Below are 22,555 nucleotides of genomic sequence, written 5' to 3' on the forward strand. Positions count from 1 at the left end.
GATCCGCACACTCCAAAGCAACCAATCAAAACACACTCCCCATTCTATAAAACAACCGCCTCAAATTCTTCTCTCCACATCTCGCAAATTCCACACTCTTCAGATTTCATTCAATCCCACTCTCCCTTTTCCCGCAAACAATGGCCGCCAAAGGAGAGAAGAAACCCGCCGAGAAGAAGCCCGCCGCCGAGAAATCCCCGGCCGAGAAGAAGCCGAAGGCCGGGAAAAAGCTCCCGAAGGAGGCCGGCGCCGCGGCCGGAGACAAGAAGAAGAAGAGGAACAAGAAGAGCGTGGAGACATACAAGATCTACATCTTCAAGGTGCTGAAGCAGGTGCACCCCGACATCGGGATCTCCAGCAAGGCGATGGGGATCATGAACAGCTTCATCAACGACATTTTCGAGAAATTGGCGCAGGAGTCGTCGAGGCTTGCGCGCTACAATAAGAAGCCGACGATCACGTCGCGGGAGATCCAGACTGCCGTGCGATTGGTGCTGCCCGGTGAATTGGCGAAGCACGCCGTGTCGGAGGGGACAAAGGCGGTGACGAAGTTCACGAGCTCTTGAATTTGTGCGTTTGTGGTACCTAGGGTTTCGCGCCTCTGGGAATTGTGGATCTTCTGGTATTGATTTGATTTTAATTTCAGCTGGTGTTAGGTTTAATTTCTGATTGTATAAATTTGATGCTTATGATGAATCGTTTAATGGAAATTGGAGTTTCGATTAATGCGTCTAGATACTGAAATTTCTAATTTTGAATAATACTTAGTAGCTTGAGTTTTCGATTGTGTATCAGATTTTGAGTAATATTTGTTTTGATTGAATATGCTCTTCATTTAGATTGGGATTTTCTGTGACAGCCTTGAATCCCTCTCTATTTATATCTTTTTATCCATTTAGGAAGATGAATTTTTTATTTTGTGATTTTGCGTAATTTTTATGCTGTAAAATGTTGGAAAGCAAACTTATGAAATTTTGTATAGTGGAATTTGATAATGGAATGTATATTTTGTTATTGTTACTGCAATTTTTTGAGCATAATATCTATACAAATTAAATGGATTAATTTTTGTAAATGTATTCAAATGTTAAAAAAATAGATTATTGTTGAAAATGTGGATGGAGTGTTGTTAGTGAAAGCACTGATGATTTCTCTTTTGAAACTTATGAGCTATGACATGTATTATTTGTAGACGTTTCACCTATGTTTTTGGTTGCTTAATTCTGTTAATGGAATTAGCTATGTGGGGTTTGAATTAGCAAATGAAAAAAATGATTGTATTGGAAACAAATTGTACAGATGTTCTCTACAGATTATACATTTGATTATATTTGAGTTTAGAATTTATAAGTACTGCTTTTATGTATATTGATTAGTTTTTCTTTTAACTTCTTCACCTTGATTCTTGAAATATACAAAAATACATAAGATTCATTTTTCGTTTCGATTAATGTGTGGTGGAAGATATACAAAAAATACTCTGGTTCATAGACTATATACAATGTGAAAAAATATAAAGATACTAATTTTTAAACTTTTACGGAGTATCATTTAATCATTGATAATTATTTAGAAATGTTTTTTTCATAATTGCGATCCATATTCATTTTTATGTCTTGATCATTTCAAAATCAATTCATTTTTATTGTTTGAGTTTGCTATTAGAAGTACTAATATTTATTTTTAATACTATATTTCATCCCACACTATATAATTTTAAGATAGATTACGTTATTCTTAAATTATAAATAAATATTATACTGCTATTATTGAAAATTAAATTTGATAATGATACAAAAAATATGAAAAAATGGAAATATTTGTATATGTTCTTAAAGTTGGAAAATGTATATTCAAAAGAGTCAATAGTATGTTAGTAGTAATTCTTTTTATTTTGAATAAATATTGCAACCCCATGAGTCCATGAGATCATGACCATGACTAAAAATATAGCACTATATTTATTTTATTTTTCCTCTACTAAAATACCATTGGTTATAGCAAAATCAAAGCTATTTATCACATTCAGATTTTCAATTAATTAACATTTAATTCAAATCAAGATCATCATTTCCAAATCCCCATCGAAGTAATGGCGGTCAGATTAAATCCAGCGCCAAAACGAAAAACTTTCAAAATTCCCAAACTTAATCCCCCATCATCCAATCTCCACCGTCCACTCCTAATCGCATCCACGGTTCAAATTCAATCACATCTCAATATAAACACCACCACCTCACTCTCTTCTCTCCCATCATTTCTCCTCTTCAATCTTCATCCAATCAAATCTCTCTCTTTCAACATAAAAATGGCACCAAAGGCGGAGAAGAAGCCGGCGGCGGAGAAGTCTCCGGTACTCGAGAAATCGCCCAAGGCCTCCGGGAAGAAGCTGCCGAAGGAGAGCGGCGGCGCCGACAGGAAGAAGAAGCGATCGAAGAGCATCGAGACGTACAAGATCTACATCTTCAAGGTGCTGAAGCAGGTGCACCCTGACATCGGGATCTCGAGCAAGGCGATGGGGATCATGAACAGTTTCATCAACGACATCTTCGAGAAGCTCGCGCAGGAGTCGGCGAGGCTCGCGCGCTACAATAAGAAGCCGACGATCACCTCTCGCGAGATCCAGACTGCGGTGAGATTGGTGCTGCCTGGTGAATTGGCGAAGCATGCGGTTTCGGAGGGGACCAAGGCGGTTACGAAGTTTACGAGCTCTTGAATTGTGCGGTTTATGATGATTGATTATAATAATGCTCTGTTTTACCCCTTTGGTGTCTGTGAAAGGATGCTGGCATTGCCTTCCTACTGAAATTTCTTTCGAGCTATTCACTTGATTTGGTTTGAAACTTTTTTCGATAAAATATAAAATATGATTGATATAATTATAAATTTTCTATTTGATTATCGTTGAAATTTGAAATGCTTCTAATCATTAGGTGTTTTACCTTTTTCAATGAATTTTCATGAGAATATTTGACATGTTCGATGTATCTGTTTATTAATTTGATTAGAAATCATTGCACTAGTTTCGATTTCATAGATTTTGGGGACATTTACTTAGTACATGATGAGATCACGCCAAATTCAGTCTGCAATTGATGATCTATATTGATTCACCGATTTTTAGCTTGGTTGCAGTGGTTTAACAATGATGTGTAACGATGCTTGCTGTGGGGATTGTCCTATACGGACTCAGTCAAGGTCTCTACAATATCGGGGGAGGGCTTTTCGGTCGTATTGGTGGGATTGAGGATTCAGGTCTTCACTTATCCCCTTAATTAGCTGGATAGGATTTAGTATTTGAATTTGCTTTTCGTGTGCTCGATATAATTCTGATGCTGGTGTTGGTCTGTATATGTTCTGATTCAGGTTTGGTTATGAATTGTAAACCGAGCATTATGGTGTAGGGAAAATAAGAGGGGTATGTTGATTTGGGTCGGTTTTATTGCGTTTTCTAATGGTTATGCAATCATGATGAGAAAATGTAGTTAGGATTACTGTTTTCTTGCTTGATCTGTGTTGGTTTTGCGTATGAGCTTCTGTTATCGTTTCTTCGTATTGCTAGTAGGTTTATGTTTGTCATTTGGTATGAGATCACTAGTTGATTAGTAGTAGTACTATATGTTAGGATTACTGTCTTTCTTGCTTGATGTTTTTGTTTTTGCATTTGAGCTTTTGTACTCGTTTCTTTGTATCGTTTGTATGTTATGTTTTTCATTTGGTGTGACATCTTTAGTTGATTGTTTGTGAGAACTGCATCAACTTCATTGTGTATTGTGGAAACTTATAATGTTTTCATGAGAAATGTCATTATATTCTTATATATTGTGAATGTGAACTGATATGTAGGATAGTTAGGGGAGTACTGCCTTATGACCTTTACTGACTCACTCTCTTACTATCCAACACAAACACACGAATAATCTGTGCATGTTTTAACACTTGCACCATAGCTTAAAAGAGTTGGATTTCTGTTGTCATTTGAAAAGTGAAATAATCTCCATCCAGCAGCAAATACTAGTAAGAGCATCCACAGTGGTACGGATGTCTGGTGGGACATCCTCCATTTTGGATGCTCTAAGGATGTTATTGTAAAATGTGTTGAAGCACAAGCATGAAGTGTGCTGACACTTAAGCCCTTTGATTGATATGATTCGAGCCATTTTTGTCTCATTGACACTATGTTTTTGCCTCGGTATGTAAAATGATTCGGGTCATTTTTTGTCCCATTTGGACGGAAGTGTTAAAACTGTTTACAGTGAATGAGAGTAAGCTCATTTTTTTTATCCCAACACATGAGCACTTTTTATTAGTATCCTTGACATTTTGGGATGCTAGATTATAAGTATTGCTCTAGAATTATGAGTATTGGAATGTTAACTCACTTTGAATGAATAAAATCTCATTGTAACAATTTCATTCCTTGTTTCCAACATTAATTTTGATTTTGATTGCATGTGCCCTGACACAATTTTAAACACATAAAGCGAATCCAAAATTCCAAATCACAATACATGTCAGTAACTTTTAGTGATGGTGCAAATATTTACTCTTTTAGCTACGTAAATATAAATGTATTTTTATAACAGAGCTTCACATAACTTAAGCTTGTTAAGAGACAGAAAATATTCGGAAAATGTAACATTTCATATATTCACGATTTGGAGAGAGCAACAACCAGAGAGAGACAGCAGAAACATACAATCCAAATTAAAACTATCTTAAAACCCTAATTACCACAGAAAATCCCCAATTCAACCAAAAGCCCTGATTTTAACTAATTCAAGAGCTCGTGAACTTCGTCACCGCCTTAGTCCCCTCCGACACCGCGTGCTTCGCCAATTCACCGGGAAGCACCAATCTCACGGCGGTCTGGATCTCCCGCGACGTGATCGTCGGCTTCTTGTTGTAGCGAGCAAGCCGCGCAGCCTCCTGCGCCAGCTTCTCGAAGATGTCGTTGATGAAGCTGTTCATGATCCCCATCGCCTTGCTGGAGATTCCGATGTCGGGGTGCACCTGCTTCAGCACCTTGAAGATGTAGATCTTGTAGGTCTCCACGCTCTTCTTGTTCCTCTTCTTCTTCTTGTCTCCGCCGGCGGCGGCGTCCTTCGGCAGCTTCTTCCCCGCCTTCGGCTTCTTCTCGGCCGGAGCCTTCTCCGCCGCGGGAGCTTTCTCGGCGGCGGGCTTCTTCTCAGCTGGCTTCTTCTCTGCCTTTGGTGCCATTGCTTGCGTGCTGTTTTGATTTGGGGGAAAATTGAACTTTCGGTCTGTTGTGAAATGTTGGAAGAGGAGAAGATTTTATATAGTTGGGAGATAGTCGTTTGTGATTGGTGGATTGGTATCGGCGCGGATCGTGATTGGAGGCGTTGATGGGGTGGAGTGTTTGGACGGTGTAGATTGTTGCTAGTAACGTCACTTTGGAATAAAGTTTTGCTTTATTGTTATTGGTGGGATTTCGAGGGTGCGGATTGTGGTGAATGACCGTTGATTGGAGGATTCATCAACGGCTGTGATTCAACATGGTTGGAGATGTATTTAAGTATAGTTGACATCTTTGGTTAAGGAAAAATGTGTTTAATAATCAGTTAATCACTATATAAGCTTATGCTATGAAATTTGTTTAAACTTTAAACTCAGTGAATATCGGATTTAGAATATTTGGAATTAAGTATACTAACTAAAAAGTTTTTAACCATTATTAGAGTTAACATGTACGTTGGTGACATCTAATTTTTCTAATTCTTTAAGGCCATCCACAATAGGAATAGCTCAGCTATAGCCTAGCCACTGCCACATCAGCAGCACTAAAAATCCTCCTGCCACATCATCAAAACAAGCAAATAGCCCAGCAATAGCCCAGACATAGCCTAGCCACATAATATCTACATCACTATTAACAAATATATACAAAATGAAATAATTAACAATCACACAATATGCGAAATTTAATTTACGAGACATATACGGGAAATGTTTAATAATACTATTAAAATTTAAAAAAGTACAATAATTTAAAAAAAGTACATTAATTTAAAAAAAAATACAATAATAAAAAAGAGTGACAATTCACTCCTCGTCTGAATTAATTTTCGGAAATTAAGATAGAGAGAGTACTCGTTAAAACAAGTTGTGCGAATGAAAATGACGAGCAAAGCGCGTATATATAGTGTTTCGGAAGAAAAAAAATTAATTTTCGCGCTAGGCGGTGCGCTGGGCGATCCGGGCGCTGCAATAGCGCCGAACGGACCGCCCAGCGCCACATAACCGCCCAGCGCTGCGCGGTTTCTCTCTCCACTCAGCCGCTAGGCGGCTACAATAGACCGCCCAGCGAACCGCCCAGCGCCGGCATTCGACTGGGCGGTCGCTGGGCGCCTATTGTGGATGGTCTAATAGGCTATTGGTTTAAATTCTCATTGGTGGCGACTAGATCTTTATCAAACCATCATTCAAAGTCAAATCCCAATCATCATCGTGATCACAACGGTCTTGCGCATGCCACGACTCTAAATAGTTAGACATCTCGACTAAAGCACCAAATTTTTAGAAATCAAACTTGAGAATTCACCCTAAAAAACTAAGTCTGTTGAGGAATAAAGTTTATTTATTTTATAAACCACACCACTTGTTCTTCATAACCAACATGAACATTTTTAATGTAATAAACTAATTGCGAATTACTATTTGATCATAAATATAGTACCAACAACTCATGCAGAACCAGTTAGATAACTTTATCATGAGTTCATCTACAACCACATCTAATGAGGTATCAATATAGTACCAACAATTCATGCATCACACACTTATCATATAGAACAAGTTAAATAAATTTGTTATGAGTTCATCTACAACCACATCTAACGAGGAAAGATTGTCGAGGCCGTCACCAAAAAACTTATTATCGTTTATTGGCCTAACGATGACAATCTCATTGGTCATAAAGCAATGTCATTGGTGACAATGATCTAATGGGTACTGTGGCCGAAAAAATAAATTCAATAAGTTGCACATTACTAATCAATTTCGAATTTCATATTAGATGTTTGTCCAATTTGGTCGGACCAAATTTAAAATTTTACGAAAATGAACTCAATCGAATTTGAACTATCCCAAAGTCCGACCCAAAATTTAAAATTGCATAAAAATATAAAAAATCAATAATTTTAGAATCCAATAGCAAAATTTAATGGAAATACCATGATAAATGATAATTGTTCAACATAAAAGTTAGTTTTAAATATTCCATCTGGAAATCTGATCCGAATAAAAAATTCAATTAGATTTTAAAATTTAGGATAATTTGCTCGCTCGTATAAGAGCATTAGCAATGGGGCGTCCCTGGGCGGGTCCTATGCACCGCCACGTCATCATTTTTATTCTCCTACCCTCCCACCTGCAATGGGGCGCCCTAAGGCGCGCCCTATGCATTTTCTTTTATTTGAATATTTAAATAACTATAAAAATTGGGGAAAAACTTCATTTCATTTATAAAAATTAATACATTACAATACGAATTAAAAAATACGCAAACTCAGCGATGGCGGTTACGGGCCCACACTTCTTCAATCATGTTGTTCATGAGCTGAGCATGTTCTTGTTGGTTGCGCGTTGAGGCATGTCTAGATAGAACCTCATTGAAGCCCGTCGGTAATCCTCTAGCGGTGGGCGCGGTCGGCGTGCCGGACGAGCTAGATGCACCTTTATCATCGTTCCAGTCGGTGATGCTCCCACCTTCATGCTAGACTATCATGTTGTGCATGATTATGCACGCATACATGATATCGGCGATGACTTCCTTGAACCAGAGACGAGCTGACCCTTTCACTATTGCCCACCGTGCTTGGAGCACACTAAATGTCCGCTCGACATCCTTCTGCGCCGCCTCCTGCCTGTGCGCAAATAAAATCCTATTCTCACCAATTGGGCAGCTGATCGTCTTCACAAAAACAGGCCACTGTGGGTATATGCCATCGGCCAAGTAGTACCTCATGTGGTATTGGCGCCTGTTGGCAGTGAACTCGATGGCCGGGCCGTTGCCATTGCATTGCTCGGTGAAGATGGTGGATGAGTTGAGGACGTTGATGTCGTTGTTCGACCCGGCTACACTGAAGTAAGCATGCCAGATCCAGAGCCGATAGTCAGCGACGGCTTCGAGGATCATCGTCGGGTGGCTGCTCTTGTATCCACTAGTGAATTGGCCTCTTCACGCCTTTGGACAATTCTTCCACTCCCAGTGCATACAGTCGATGCTCCCTAGCATCCCAGGAAAGCCATGCACCGTCTCGTGCATCTTATTCAGGCTCTGGCAATCAACAGCGATCGCCTGCGCAAATATGTGTCCCCGTAGGCCTCCACAATTCCCCTACAAAATCTCTTCAGGCACTCCCGGCCTGTTGTCTCCCCGACGTGGAGGTACTCGTCGAAAATGTCCGCCGTGGTGCCGTAGGCCAACTGACGGAGCGCAGCCGTGCACTTTTGCAACGGTGTAAGGCCGGGTCTGCCGACGCCATCTTCCCGTTACGTCATGTATTCATCACGTGACTCCAACGTCCGGGCAATGCTGAGAAAAAGGTAACGCGGCATTCTAAACCGGCGACAGAAAACGGTCGGGCCCCACCGTGGTTGCTCGGTAAAATAGTCTGCAACCAGACGTTGGTTAGCTGCCGCGTGGTCACGTCGGACAACCGTCCGAAGTTGAATAGGCCCGGTGGATCCGCTCCGCCGCCGCCTCCTCGCGCTGCAGTTTGGCTAAGCATTCCGCCATGACCTCTTCAACGGCTGCATCTAAGTCCGAGGAACTAGTGGTGTCGTCGTCGTGGTTCATTTTGGTATGTAAGAGAGGTAGAAATATGAGAGATGAGAGAAATGAGAGAGGCGAGATATTCGTATGAACAAGTGAATGAGAAACGAGGTTTAAATAGACAAGATTCGAAAAAAAAAATAAAAAAATGCGTGCCATCGTCCGCGGAGCCCAAAATGGTGCCCGATGGCGCGGACGATGGCCTATCACCCGCGCTTCTTCCGTGCCCAAAGTTTAGGGCGTGGGCGTAGGGCGTGCCATCGTCCGGGCACCCACAATGGAGCCATCGGACGCACCCGAGGACGATGACACGTATCGGGCGTGCCATCGGACGCCCCATTATGGGTGCTCTAACACTTTTTGTAGCAAACTGGTCACACCGTAGGAAATGTCACCGCAGAAGACACGTAAAGGCTCAAAGCCGCAGCTTGCAGGTACAGCACATTCTCCTACACCTAAACGCCCTCTCTCACAAAGTCGTCTCTCTCTCTCTCTCTCTCTCTACGTTCACTATATCCATAAATTATACACGCATCAAAGAGTCGGCATCACGTTCCCCTCTCAACTTCGATTTGAGTTCAGATTTAGAATCCTCTGACTTTTATTTGCTTAACAGAACATTTGAATGGAGCTCGATGCACCGCCGTCCGAGGCTCAACAGATTGAGTCGCCGCCTCACAAATCGACCGGTAATTTCATTGTATTTTAACACGAAAGATTTATTGCTGTTGTCGTGGTTGTCACTGAAGATCTGTGTTTGCCGTGGTTGGTTTCAATGTTGAGATGTTATTTTATTTCGGAGTTTGCTGCTTCTAAGCTAGTTTTAAGTGTTTTTGTTGTTGCCGTTGAAGATATTGAGTAGTGTTGTTGGTTGTTGTATGCGGCTTCGGTTTCTGAAGCTGATTTGAAATTGAGCTTGTTGTGTTACCATCTTATGGAGACGTAGATGAACATTTGAAGTGTATTAGTGACACTCAAATCGTGATGGAATGGATTACAGTATAGCGTTGCTTGTTCTGTTAATCAGTTTCAACTCATTTCCCAGTAATTTGCGTTCAGGATATTGATTGGTTACTGGTTAGACATTCGTTTCCATGTTATACAACAGCCTGAATGTATTAATTTTATGATTGAATTCCATCTTTCTCTATTTTCGTGGTCAAGAAATATACCACAAGGCACAACCTTGCCTTTTCTGCTGTAGGTTGTGCTATGTTCATGAACTCTAATTACAGTACTTAATTTTGTACCTAGACTTCGTGGTCAAACTATCCTATTTTTGTACATGTTGGATTGAAATACTCTATCATTGGAATTTTGATATTGAAATTGGATGGTTTTGGATGAGAATGAGTTCACAAGCCTGCAGATCTTAGATCTTTATATTTGTAAATATTATTTGTAGTCTGTAGAGTAGAGTTAAAGTAGTAGATTTAGCAGTATCTATGTTCATGTGGAATTCATGGGCTGCATTTTACCGGTTCAATCCGTTACAAAGAGGGAGACATAGTCATTGAAACTGAAAATCTTATGTAAACCTTCGTATGGTTAGCTTATGTTTGGCAGATCACTACATCCTTGAATATTGAGATGTGACGTCCTCTCATTTGACACATTAAATGCCACGTGTAGGGACAGAGGATATGGAATTTCAGTCACACATGAATAACCTTCCAAAATTCCATATCCACAACATATTGCATCTATTTCTTATTGACAACAGAAAGCTTTAAACAAATCTTGTACTGTTGGTCTCAGTGTGATCACTAGTACATCTAATAACGACTCTGTTATAGACTAGAGCTTCATTTTCTGCTACTTCCCCCTTTGAGTTTATGAAAATATAGTGTTAAAGATGCAGAAATAAAAAAAATAGTGAAACATGGTTGTTCTCACTCCTTGCCAGTGCATGCTGCGGATGCCAGTTTATTCACTTTCTGATTCTGCCTGGATGACATTTTATAGGCCGTACTATTTCCTAAATTTCTGTCTCTATTTTTTTACTTATTGCGCAGACAATGAAGAGAAAGCCACTCATGTTAGGCTCCTTTTATCAAATGCGGAAGCTGGAGCTATAATTGGAAAAGGTGGCTCAACAATAAATGAGATTAAGTCGCAGTCTGGAATCCGTATCCAGTTGTCACGCAACAATGAGTGTTTTCCTGGCACATCTGATAGGATTATCATGCTCTCTGGAGGAGTAGATGGCATATTGATGGCAACTGAGCTTATTCTATCTAGATTGATGGATGAGGTTAGTGATATTGATGCACTTTTACAAGCAATTTCCAGTTAATTGTTAAACAGTTAGTAAGAAGATCTCTTATCTGTTTGGGTTAGTTTTATCCTGAGGATGGAGCTGAAATGGATCCAGAATATAAAATAAGAATGGTGGTACCCAATAGCTCATGTGGTGGAATAATTGGGAAGGCTGGCGCCAACATAAGGTAAACCTACCCGATGTTTTAAATGTACGTGATAGTAATACTCATGATTTTTATATTTCTGTTGATATTATGGTGGAGTCAGCAGTGGTCGGGAATCTAGTCAAGCTCAAAGATTCCAATCAATTCTTTGTTCATGTCGTCTCTGGTTTCTCTTTTGGGAGGTACAGGGGTGGGGTGGGAAGGATCTTGGAGTTTCCTTTTTTGACCTTCTACTAGCATACTCAGCTTAAAGGCATCTGATGCATGTATAATCTCAGACCATGATGAGTTTAGAAGTGGCCATTCTTATTTGTGTGTACACATGCCTCTACCATGCCTATATACTATTTCATCCATCATCTCATATTTGCTAGCATTGTTGATCATGTAGCCTTGCCATTGTTGTTTGTTGGTGAATTAAATTGGTGGCTTTTTGGTATCTTTAAATGAACAGAGTCTTGTTTATTTAAAACCAATAATGCTGTTGCTTTTGGATATGTTCATCTGATTCCCAGACACTGATGTTACCTGATATTGGTCAATGGGTGATACTTCCAACATGTATAGCTATACTGGCCTGATATACCTTTGCATGCACTTGCTTGAATGGGCTGTTTCTTGGATGTTTGTTCACTCTCATGTTTCTTTAACTTCATTGTTTTTTTTTAAAAAATTAACCGAATTTGGGAACAGATCATTGATTGAAGAAACTGGAGCTGACATTAGGATATCTCCCCAAGATATGTATTACCCTGGCTTGCAGGACCGGATTGTAACTGTAGCAGGTGCTTTAGCCCAGCAAATGCGGGCGATTGCGCTAATCGTATGGAAATTGATGGAAGACCCATATTATCAGCAGTCCGCAAATACTCCATTTCCTTATGCAGGTTTGGTTTTAATTGCAACTTATTTCTTCTCTTTCTAGTTCTAAGGGCAGTTGTTTAGTTTTCCAAGGGACTAAGGGTATCTTCTTTCTTTTGTGTCTTGTTCTTTCACCTTTAATTTTGAAAGAGATTTATTTGTTTTCCTTCTTAAAACCATGTTGTCTGTTTCCTGTAGTTAATGTTTATTATTTATTTTGTCCCACTTATCCAGCTCTTATGTACAATGCGATGAACTATGGACAAAATGGACCGGGAATGATGTATCAGAACAATAGACAGCCTAACAAGGTACGCTCACAGCTTTCATTAGTTTGATGAATGTTTCTTTCATGTTTTCTAGCTATTTGCTTCTGGTTGCACATGCACACTGCTCATACAGATCTAATGCTACCTTTTTTTCTCATCAGCCAAGTGATTTTACTAGTGCATATTATTATTGGTTACTTTTGTCGTGCCTTATACTCCCTCCATATTCAAAAATAGAAACATTTGAAACGACACAGGTTTTAATGCACAATTGGTAAAGTAAGTGAGAAAAATTGGTAAAGTAAAAGAGAGGAAAAGAAAAATGAGTGAAGTAAGTGAAAGTAGAGTTAGTGGATTGTGGGGTCCATGTCCTAAAATAGAAAGATTCTAAAGTTTCTATTTTTAAGGAACGGACCATAATGGAAATAGTTGCTATTTTAAAAAACGGAGGGAGTATGTACTTAAAAGTGATTACACTGTTAATTCCTAGAAATGACTATAACCATGCTCTTTTGCACTTGTAATGAGCTGTGAGGAAATTCATCTTTTCTGGTAATGTTGGTTACAAAATACACCATCCGTCCTAAAAAATATAGACTAACTTGTAAATGCCTAAATGACACGGGTTTTAAAGTGCAATTGGTAAAGTAACGGAGAAATGAGAAAGTAAGAGAGAGGGAAAAGGTAGTGAAACTAGTGTTAGTGCATTGTGGGGTCCACACTATTAGTGGTGTGCAATTGGTTAAACTTTCCATATTTAGACTCTGTCTAATTTTGGAAAACGGCCTAAAATGGTAAAACTGGTTTATTTTTTTATGACTGAGGGAGTATGTGTTTTCTCGGAATTGTTACACATCAACTGATCAACCTGCACATCCTAATTCCTAAACCATAAAATTGTTGTTAACGACTTAATGTTCTTATTATTGGTTGCAACATTTCTTCACCGTTGGGATTGAGTATCAATCTCTCATACCTGATCAAGTTTCTCATGGTTCATTTTATGTGGCTTATTCTCTGATGCAATGTGTTACTGCAGGACGATAGAAGTACTTCGATGACTATTGGGGTCGCAGATGAACGTATCGGACTAGTTGTGGGACGTGGAGGAAGGAACCTGATGGAGATTACCCAGGTTAACATTCTGGTTTTCATTTTCCATTTTTCTTTTTTCTTTTTTTCTTTTTTTCCCGAGTGCCAACTGTTTCCTTCTTGCTGTGCAGCTTACTGGAGCCCGGATAAAAATCTCTGACAGAGGTGATTTCATGCCCGGGACATCAGATAGGTAATGAGTGGATCAACTTCTCGATGTCTTCTCAACGTTTGTTAGTGTATATCTAGTAAGTATGTCACATCTGCATCTTAATCCAGGAAAGTCACCATCACCGGGTCTGAAAACGCAATTCATGCAGCTGAGTCCATGATATCTGCAAAAGTTGTTTCTGCTGCTGAGAGATAATCATGTAATGGTCCTGAACTCTACCTACCTTTAAGTTCCTAGATTCTGAGTGAACCTTTCCAGTTTATCATTCGGTGACTTCTTAAATTCGTTCATGCCATCAGCTATAATGAGACTGCGAATTTAGGATTCTATGTTTATTCGAAGCAATTGTGTTGCACTATATAATAAGTTGGAGAATGTCTGTTGTAGGCTATAGATCAAGAAAGAGGAAATTGTGGCAAAATTTATTTGTTTTCCCCCTGTTTCTTTAGTGCTGTAAAACTCCATTACTCTCATGTTGTATATTTGATGATTAAGGTTAGCCATATGTCCGTGTTGGTGTTGTTATTATTGTTGAAGTGCGTCGGATAATAGTGGATTCTACACCCGACGAAGCTCACTAAGTGATCTATTCCTGCTTTTTGCGTGTCCTCGGACATTTATGATCTGCCATTCGATCTAGGTACAAATTCACCGGATTTGTGATCTGCCATTCGATCTATTATGTTTGATGATTGCTTAAACTTGACGCTTTTTTGTGCATTTCAGCATCTTGTTGCTATTCACCATTGTACTTTTGACTTTGCTTATCACAGTTTGTGTTAGGATTTAGGACAATGGTTCAATTTCATGTTTTGGTGTCATTTTTTTTCGAGATATTCAATAATTTACCTCGTGTCTTTGATGTCTCGGTTCTCTAATATGTTACTAGTTGGAAGAGAATGTCCTACCAACTAAGCAACATTTCATATGGTAGGATTCCTTGCATGAAAGTCAGTTTTTGTACACAATTTCAAATTTGATATAAACTTTACAATTTGAATACTCTTTCTGTCAATATTTGTCACTAATTTTCTTTTTCAGTCTACTTGCTACTAGTATTATTTATCACATTTATTTTTTTACTACTTTTAGTAATGAATTTCACATTTAACTAATTCTTTCCATTCAAATTTCATTAAAAACTAAGTATATTGAATATTAAAATAGAACTCACATTCTATTAAATTTTTTCACTGACTTTCTATTTCATTTCTTAGACTAAAGTCTGAAATGGGACCCTTATATTTGCCAAAAAAAATTTGGTGCTACATATTAAGTGTTTCCTTTGGTCCTAAATAATACCATTTCGTTCAAACTAAGTTGAATCAACTTTTGAGTACAAAGGTCAAGAAATAGTATTAAATAGAGTAAATGAAAGTAAAGTAAAATAAGAGAGAGGAAAAAAGTAGGAGAGATAAGAGAGAGTAAAAAGTAGGTTATAAAATAAAATGAAAGTGATTGAATGTTTTATTTTTTGTCAAAGAGAAAATGACTCAACTTTGTTGGGACGTTCCAAAAGAGAATACGACTCAACTTAGTTGGGACGGATGGAGTATGTCTTGGTCAATTTTTTCAATGGTTGTGTAAAAAATTAATGGTCAACTACAATATGACCTATTTGATGAGCTAAAATATAAATGAAAATATATTACTCTAGGACTAATAGTTACCACACTTAAAATGTGTATGACCAAATATGTTTTTTGTGCAAATGTACGAGGTCAATTTTGCACTTTAAAATGCGGTTAACTATTAATTTTTGACGAAATTGTTAAATATCAATAAAAAAAACACTCTTAAAATATATATAAACGAAAAAGTTTTTTTTTGAATAAATATAAGACTTATATTTCTTAACAATTAATGGTGGACAAAGGGAGTACCACATTTTCATTTTGATGTAAATTAAGTTCTAGAATTAGATTTTATTGTGCTTGTAAAAGGAAATATCATTGCCATTCGAACACAACAACTACAATAGTAAAAAAAACAATAACAAAACTGCATGATAGAGGAGAGGATATAAACATGATAGTACATGTAACATAAGAAGATGATAAACCATGCAACTTTATTCATTTAAATTATTAAAATCCAGATTCTCAAATCATGTGTAATGAAAATAACTCATTTCCCTACTATCTCATGTTTCAACGAATCATTCCGAAGAAAAAGAGAACGATAGAGATGCGTTCTAACTGCCTAAGATAATATAATGAATTTTTTTATTCAACCTTGACTTCCATACCCGGATCCGGATCCCCACCCGGATCCACTTCCATACCCGGACCCACTCCCGGAACCACCTCCGCCTCCTCCACCGCCGCCTCCGCCTCCACCTCCTCCGCCACTCTTCCCATCTCCACTCCCGTAGCCGCTCCCACTCCCGTACCCTGAACCGCTCCCGGAGCCACCGGAGCCACCACCGCCGCCTTGGCCTCCTCCTCCGCCGCCACCTCCCGCTTTCGCTCCCCCTCCACCGGACCCATACCCGGACCCGTATCCCGACCCGTACCCGTATCCCGACCCTGATGTGGGAGCGGCAGCAGGAGCACTAGCAACTCCTCCACCGCCTCCACCGCCGCCGCCGCCGCCACCTCCTCCTCCGGAGCTCGGCGCAAGATACGCACCCTCGGCATCACAATCTACGTATTCCCAGTCACCATCATCACAATCTTCTTCTCCCGAGCCACTCCCCGAGCCTCCTCCCGAACCATACCCCGAACCCGAACCAGATCCCGAGCCTCCTCCAACACCACCACCGCCGCCGCCTCCGCCACCGCCGCCTCCGCCGCCGCCGCCGCTGGCCTTAATGCTTTTCCCGATCCTAGATCCCATGGCAATGTTCACAAACAGCATTACTAACAATGCCGTAGCTAAAACACTGGAATTACGTGCCATTTTTTCGAAATCTCGAAAAAAAAAGCACAATTTGTTACTAATAATACTCTAAAGAAACAATAATGTTTTTAATTAGCTCTTGTAGAGTTAATTTGTGTTGTTTGTGAATGAGTTATGCTAAAGAATGAGGTCTATTTATAGGTCGAAAACTTGCATGAACTTCTAGTATATTCTTTCCATCGAATTTAATCATTAATTGAGATTTCGAGGAAGTTATTAACGTGTGAGATGAGACAAAATGGCGCGGTTGGGTGGTGCGGTGGTTATATAATAAAATTTACTTTTAGGTAAAAATAATTTATATCATCAATCTAAATTTTGTCTTTTGGCAAAATGTCATAATGATTAATACCCTCCCATTTTTTCAATATGTAGTCAACTTTTGAATGGCCAATCATCAAAATTAGTCAACTTTCTGTTATAGTAATTTTATCTTCTAATGATATGAGGTCAATCACTATTAAAGAAACTTATTTTTCTTAAGAATATAAAAATTAAGGTGCAATTACTTACTTACCTTGGAAATTTTTAAAAAACAACAATAATTTTGAGACAAAAAGAAAGCTTCCATTTGCTTCCTCTAATTTTAGTTGGGACACCAACAATAAGGATGTTTTTTGAATTTTTGGTGGTATATTTAGAAACACAAATTAAGATCTTTAATTGCATTAAAAATGTCCTTGATGATTTTCTTTTTGTATTACAATTTTCTACTAATAATACGTTAATCACTTCTTCTTTCTATCTTTCTCTAACTTTACTAGTAATTTCATATTAAATCTCATGTCGTTTTTAAATTTTCTATTTATAAGAGATAGAAGGAATTTCAGTTAATATTAGTCATCAATAGTGAGACGTTATAATTCCGTCTTTGGTTAATTCCACTTTTTGACAAGTCAAAAACAATTTTATGAATAGTGAACTTCAATTTTAGGTAATTGGAAAATGGAGTTATCACATTTTAAGTCCCTGAATTCGGAAGATTAATATCATCACAACTCAATGGACAATTATTAAACACATTTCTAGATATTCTCAACTTTCATTCCCATATTGCCCTAAACTCCTTCAAACATTACTGTAGTAATTAGCTTTATTAGTATTTTAAGAATTTAAATTTAACATTTAAAGTTCAAATATATTAATATTTTAGTTTATACATAACATAAATATATAATGTGCATACATCATTAGATCATAAGTAAAAAACCATTTAAAAATATGAAAAATATTTTTTTAAATAGTGTAAAGTTTTAGATACTAATATTGTGTATGTGATTCTTATGTAAGATAAAAATCACAGAAACTATTATTACTATTATTATTAAATATAATGTATACATCTGGAAATATACAATACGTGTAAATAAATATTTTAAAAATGGTGTAAATTTGATACGTTAGATTTAATTTAATTTTTTTTCTATATTAAAAGTCTTGATTTTTGCCATTTCGTTTGTCCTCTTTAGAAATCTCATTTAGAATTTTTAAAAAATGACAATAAACTTTATCATCGCCTTTTCTCCTTATTACATAAGAACCACTGTGAAAATACTAAATAAAGTCAAACAATTAATAACATACCAACCAAGGTAGGACCCAATATATATCTCATTTAATAAGTCAAATATACCTTATTTAGAAATGAGACTTTAATGGGAGTAATTTTTTTGAAACCCGCGCTAGTTAGAAATGAGACCTAAACTTTTTTAAAAATTTGTGAGTAAAAAATGCATAATATACAAAACATTCTTTTAAATTTAAGTTTAGTGTAAATGGTTTGAGTAAATTAGTAAAATCATATTTGATGTGACATTTATATTAAAATATGTTTGAGTTTAGTGTAAATGGTTGGAGATGTTATAAGGAATAATAATGAATATATAAGTTAATTATACCCCCAAGTGATTTAGTGGTACAATGGATTTTTTTTTAGAAAAGATTCTAAAATGTGATTAATGACAATTCAGAGATATATTGTGACATTCAAGTTGAGTGACCTAAAATGTGCAATCCTCTTTTTTTAGGGACTAAATTTGAAATTCATCAAACTTAAGTCTCCTACTCAAAATTTCCGATAAAAAAAAATTTCCAGCGGCTACAATAAACTTTTATTCACAATAACTTTATTCAATAAAAAGATGTTATTTTGATTTATAATAAGTGTAACATTTATTTTGATCATCAAGTTTAGCTATATCGCTTAGGACTTAGGACAATAGTTCAATTTCGAGTGTTAGGTGTCATTTTTTCAAAAAAAATTATAATGATTATGCCTTGACCTTTATGTCTATGATATTTGGAAGAGAATGTCATAACAACTAAGTAATATTTCAAAAATGGTTGTAGGATTCATTGCATGAAAATCACTATGTCTGTACACTATAAACTTTAAACTTTACAATTTTAATACCACATTTTGATAATGATGTAAATGACGTATGTCCACTTTTTTTCATGTACAATCGGATTCTAATATATATTCAATATTTTTATTGGCAATACAATATTAAAGGATCCTTGATTTTTTTATAAATAAAATTATAAAAAATACTCGGAAATTAGAATTTATTGTGCATGTAAAAAGGAAATATCATTTCTATTCGAAACAAGTACAATAATATCATAACATCAATAACAAAATTACAATAGAGAAAGATAATACATATGCATAGGTCATCACCTAACATAAGAAGATAATAAAACCATGCAACTTTATTGCTATAGATACTAAAATTCAGATACCCCCAATTATGTTCACAGAAAAAAACTCCTCTCCCTTTATCTCATTTTTCATCAAATCATTTCGAAGAAAAAGAGAATGATAGAGATGCATTTGAGCTGCCTAAAGTAATAGGATTGATTTTTTTTTATTTAACCTCCACGGCCACGTCCGTGTCCCGATCCGGACCCGGATCCGGATCCACTTCCATACCCAGACCCACTCCCGGAGGCACCCCCGCCTCCGCCACCTCCACCACCGCCTCCTCCTCCTCCACCACCGCCTCCGCCACCGCTCTTCCCACCTCCACTCCCATACCCACTCCCACTCCCACTCCCACTCCCGTACCCGGACCCGCTCCCCGACCCACCAGCCGAGCCACCGCCACCGCCACCCCCGCCACCCTGACCGCCTCCACCGCCTCCTTTCCCTCCCCCTCCACCCGACCCATACCCGGACCCGTACCCGGACCCATATCCCGACCCGGAACCACTAGCACCTCCTCCTCCACTACCCCCTCCGCCGCCGCCGCCACTACCGCCGCCTCCGCCGCCGGCATTCCCATAATACTCACCCCCCTCGTCATCATAGCCTCCGTATCCCGAGCCACTCCCCGAGCCATATCCCGAACCATACCCCGACCCCGAACCAAGGTCCGAGCCTCCCCCACCACCACCTCCGCCTCCCTCGCCTCCGCCACCGCCGCCGGCGCCGGCCTTAATGCTTTTCCCGAGCCTAGCGCCCACGGCAATGTCCACAAACAGCATTATTAACAATGCTGCAGCTAAAACATTGGAATTGCGTGCCATTTTTTTTTGAAATATTCAAAAAATAGCACAATTTGTAAGAATCAATGATTTGTTTTTTGAGCTCTTGTGAGGAAGAGTTTGTAATTGTTTTTTAATGATGATGAATTACGTTAAGGCATGAGGCCTATTTATAGGAGTGGGAAATTCAATTTTTCGATAAGTTGCATGGGTTTCTAGTATCTTCTCTCGATCGAATTTAATTATTTATTTATTGACATTTTGAGGAAATTATTAACGTGTGTGATGAGATAGTGGCGTAGGTGGTGGTGCCGTGGTGGTAGACTCTGACAAATTTTTATACAATTAAATTAAATTTTAGGTGAAATTATATTTTATACCACCAATATAGTTTTTTTCTTCTTCTTTCAAAATGTCATAATTTTTAATACACCTAGAATACAAATTGATTTTGAATATTTTCGACATGTGACATGTAAATTATTGTGTTATCTGATTGAAATCTTAGGTTTACACACTCACCTAAATAATTTGAAATAATATTGGCCTCCAATATTTTTATGCAATTTTTCGTAGTTGATCCCACTTTTTGACCATGAGGCCAAAAGCAATTCAATGAAATGCTTCAAACTTAAGTCTCCCACTAAAGTTTTTTCTTTTCCCTTTTCCAAATAGATAAGAAAGATTCATAGTTGTAATAATAACTTTTAATACAATGGTTACTTTGATTCATAACAAATGTAACATTCCTAAATGAGTCATGAATCAGTTCTGGTTCAGATGGGATCCAAGTTGGTTGTTTCATAATTGAGTCATAAATCAGTGTTTTAATTCATTATTATTTAGATTCGGGTTTGAATTAATTGGATCCGAGCTAGTTGTTTCATAAATGAGTTGTGAATTAGGTTTGGTTCAGATTCGGGTTTCGGTTTGGAGTTGGATCAACAGGTTTAGTTCTGATTCGGGTTTGGGTCGAGGCCAGAGTCGGATTCGGGCTGATCCAACCCGTATGTAACATGTGGATGCACGTAGTGAAGTGTTTGATTTTGAATTTTGTACCCACAAACCAAAAGGGATTCCCACTTAAATTCTTTCACATCCGATTTTGACTATAGCACTCCAAAGCTACACTTATAGTCCTTCATAAGTATTTTTCACCATATTTAAATTTTTATATCCATGACCCACCAAAAAGAAATAGAAATGATAAAATGGAAAATCTTATATATATTTCTAGAAACTTTCTTAGGATAAATAGTACTAGTACTTATGATACAGTTATAAAATTTGGTCAAATTCATCCTTAAAACATGAAATTTGGATTTATTAGCAGTTATACTTCATAAGAAAATATAGTTGTCTAATTCTTTGCTGAATTGCTGGTAACGTCCATGTATGATTTCCTACATGTTATACCATATACTCCTTATATACATTTTCACCAAAAAATCGTCTTCATATATGATTACGAATGAATCCAAACAACCTAAATTTTTCGACAGATTTTTAAAGACGTTGGACCAACCAAATTTAAGCAAACTTCATAATTTTTCTATGATTTACCTTTTATATCTCATACTTATATTGTTTTATTGCTTTACTACATACAACACAAGCCACACAAATTGCCAAATTGCAAATCGGAATTGGTAGATATAAACTTGAACTTTTAAGAAAATTTTAAACCGCATAAAATGTATCTATTCATATCATGCGTTGGTATTGTGACACATCACATTTCTTGATGGACATGTACGATCTTAAGTTCACATATAAAATAATTATATAAGTTGATTTTCATTGATTAAATTGCAATATGTTAGCATTATTAATTTTTTTTGTCAAATAAATATTATCTCAAAAGGTCAATGCCTCGTACTAGTAAAGAAACGTGGATGGTCATCAATCTATAGAATTATCTTTGATAGTGGTAAGACTTTTTTACAATTTATTGTTTTTATGCGTATCCAAATCAAGCCACATTTTTATTATCCCCCAATAAAAAAATTAACCAATGGACTTTGTGTTTACGTACCAAAAAAGCTATGTTTATTTGAGAGATATAATTATATTGTTAAAGTATTTTCCAATGTGATTATAAATATTAATGACAATAGTTATTGGGACTAAACTATTCATATATACTCCTTTTGTAATTATTTGATGATTTGCATGTTTTTGTATAAATTGGCGCATGCCAAGTAAAAGCATATCCAAAAAAAAATATTAATTTAATATCAATAATATTATTCGGCATCTATAGACCTAATTATTGAATTGAAAACGATAAAGAGTTATCACCTAATATATCATGTTCTTATCCCATCAAAAAATATATATATCGTGTTCTTATCATTTTCCTCAACCGATGCGTATAAAATAATTATACTAGTTTCATAAATTAAAAAATAATAGGAGGTGTCTAGTCTTTTACTAATAAAACCATAGGAGTCTTCTAATATGGGAATGTAGCTGATTCATTTAAGGAAAACAAAATCCATCTAATTTAAGGATCTGAGGTGAATTTCGATTCGTAGAAAAACAGAAC

The 22,555-nt window shown here is 37.3% G+C and overlaps 3 protein-coding genes and 1 pseudogene across 4 annotated transcripts; 2 read left to right on the forward strand and 2 right to left on the reverse strand.

Moving 5' to 3' along the window:
- Nucleotides 1-78: 78 nt before the first annotated feature.
- On the forward strand, nt 79-2,731 carry LOC121763530 (annotated as a pseudogene).
- Nucleotides 2,732-4,623: 1,892 nt separating this feature from the next.
- Nucleotides 4,624-5,279, reverse strand: LOC121765964 (histone H2B.3-like). The gene has a single exon (XM_042162263.1). The coding sequence runs from the start codon at nt 5,218-5,220 to the stop codon at nt 4,780-4,782; it is 441 nt and encodes a 146-aa protein (XP_042018197.1). The 5' UTR covers nt 5,221-5,279; the 3' UTR covers nt 4,624-4,779.
- Nucleotides 5,280-9,191: 3,912 nt separating this feature from the next.
- On the forward strand, nt 9,192-14,122 carry LOC121765874 (protein BTR1-like). 2 transcript variants are annotated; one of them, XM_042162155.1, is made up of 9 exons: nt 9,192-9,231; nt 9,414-9,486; nt 10,813-11,051; nt 11,138-11,244; nt 11,917-12,110; nt 12,319-12,395; nt 13,393-13,488; nt 13,577-13,638; nt 13,725-14,122. In XM_042162155.1, the coding sequence occupies exons 2-9, from the start codon at nt 9,423-9,425 to the stop codon at nt 13,810-13,812; spliced, it is 927 nt and encodes a 308-aa protein (XP_042018089.1). In that variant the 5' UTR covers nt 9,192-9,231; nt 9,414-9,422; the 3' UTR covers nt 13,813-14,122. The 2 variants fall into 2 exon arrangements, with proteins under 2 accessions (XP_042018089.1, XP_042018088.1); XM_042162154.1 differs by lacking the exon at nt 9,192-9,231 and having other exon boundaries at nt 9,241-9,486.
- A 1,724-nt stretch (nt 14,123-15,846) lies between these two features.
- LOC121764521 (glycine-rich cell wall structural protein 1-like) lies at nt 15,847-20,049 on the reverse strand. The gene is made up of 2 exons (XM_042160532.1): nt 19,398-20,049; nt 15,847-16,262 (listed from the first exon to the last, which is right to left on the reverse strand). The coding sequence occupies exons 1-2, from the start codon at nt 20,047-20,049 to the stop codon at nt 15,847-15,849; spliced, it is 1,068 nt and encodes a 355-aa protein (XP_042016466.1).
- Between the last annotated feature and the right edge of the window lie 2,506 nt (nt 20,050-22,555).

This window comes from Salvia splendens, chromosome 14, assembly GCF_004379255.2.
Source record: "Salvia splendens isolate huo1 chromosome 14, SspV2, whole genome shotgun sequence".
NCBI classification, from domain to species: domain Eukaryota; kingdom Viridiplantae; phylum Streptophyta; class Magnoliopsida; order Lamiales; family Lamiaceae; genus Salvia; species Salvia splendens.

Excerpts from the sequence above, each read along its gene's own strand:
- LOC121765874 (XM_042162155.1), top strand. The coding sequence starts at position 9,423 with ATGGAGCTCGATGCACCGCCGTCCGAGGCTCAACAGATTGAGTCGCCG. Across the intron at positions 9,487-10,812 it reads GCCGCCTCACAAATCGACCG|ACAATGAAGAGAAAGCCACT; the intron begins GTAATTTCATTG and ends CTTATTGCGCAG. Across the intron at positions 11,052-11,137 it reads TATCTAGATTGATGGATGAG|TTTTATCCTGAGGATGGAGC; the intron begins GTTAGTGATATT and ends TGTTTGGGTTAG.
- LOC121765964 (XM_042162263.1), bottom strand. The coding sequence starts at position 5,220 with ATGGCACCAAAGGCAGAGAAGAAGCCAGCTGAGAAGAAGCCCGCCGCC.
- LOC121764521 (XM_042160532.1), bottom strand. The coding sequence starts at position 20,049 with ATGGCACGCAATTCCAATGTTTTAGCTGCAGCATTGTTAATAATGCTG. Across the intron at positions 16,263-19,397 it reads ACACGGACGTGGCCGTGGAG|ATTGTGATGCCGAGGGTGCG; the intron begins GTTAAATAAAAA and ends GGGAATACGTAG.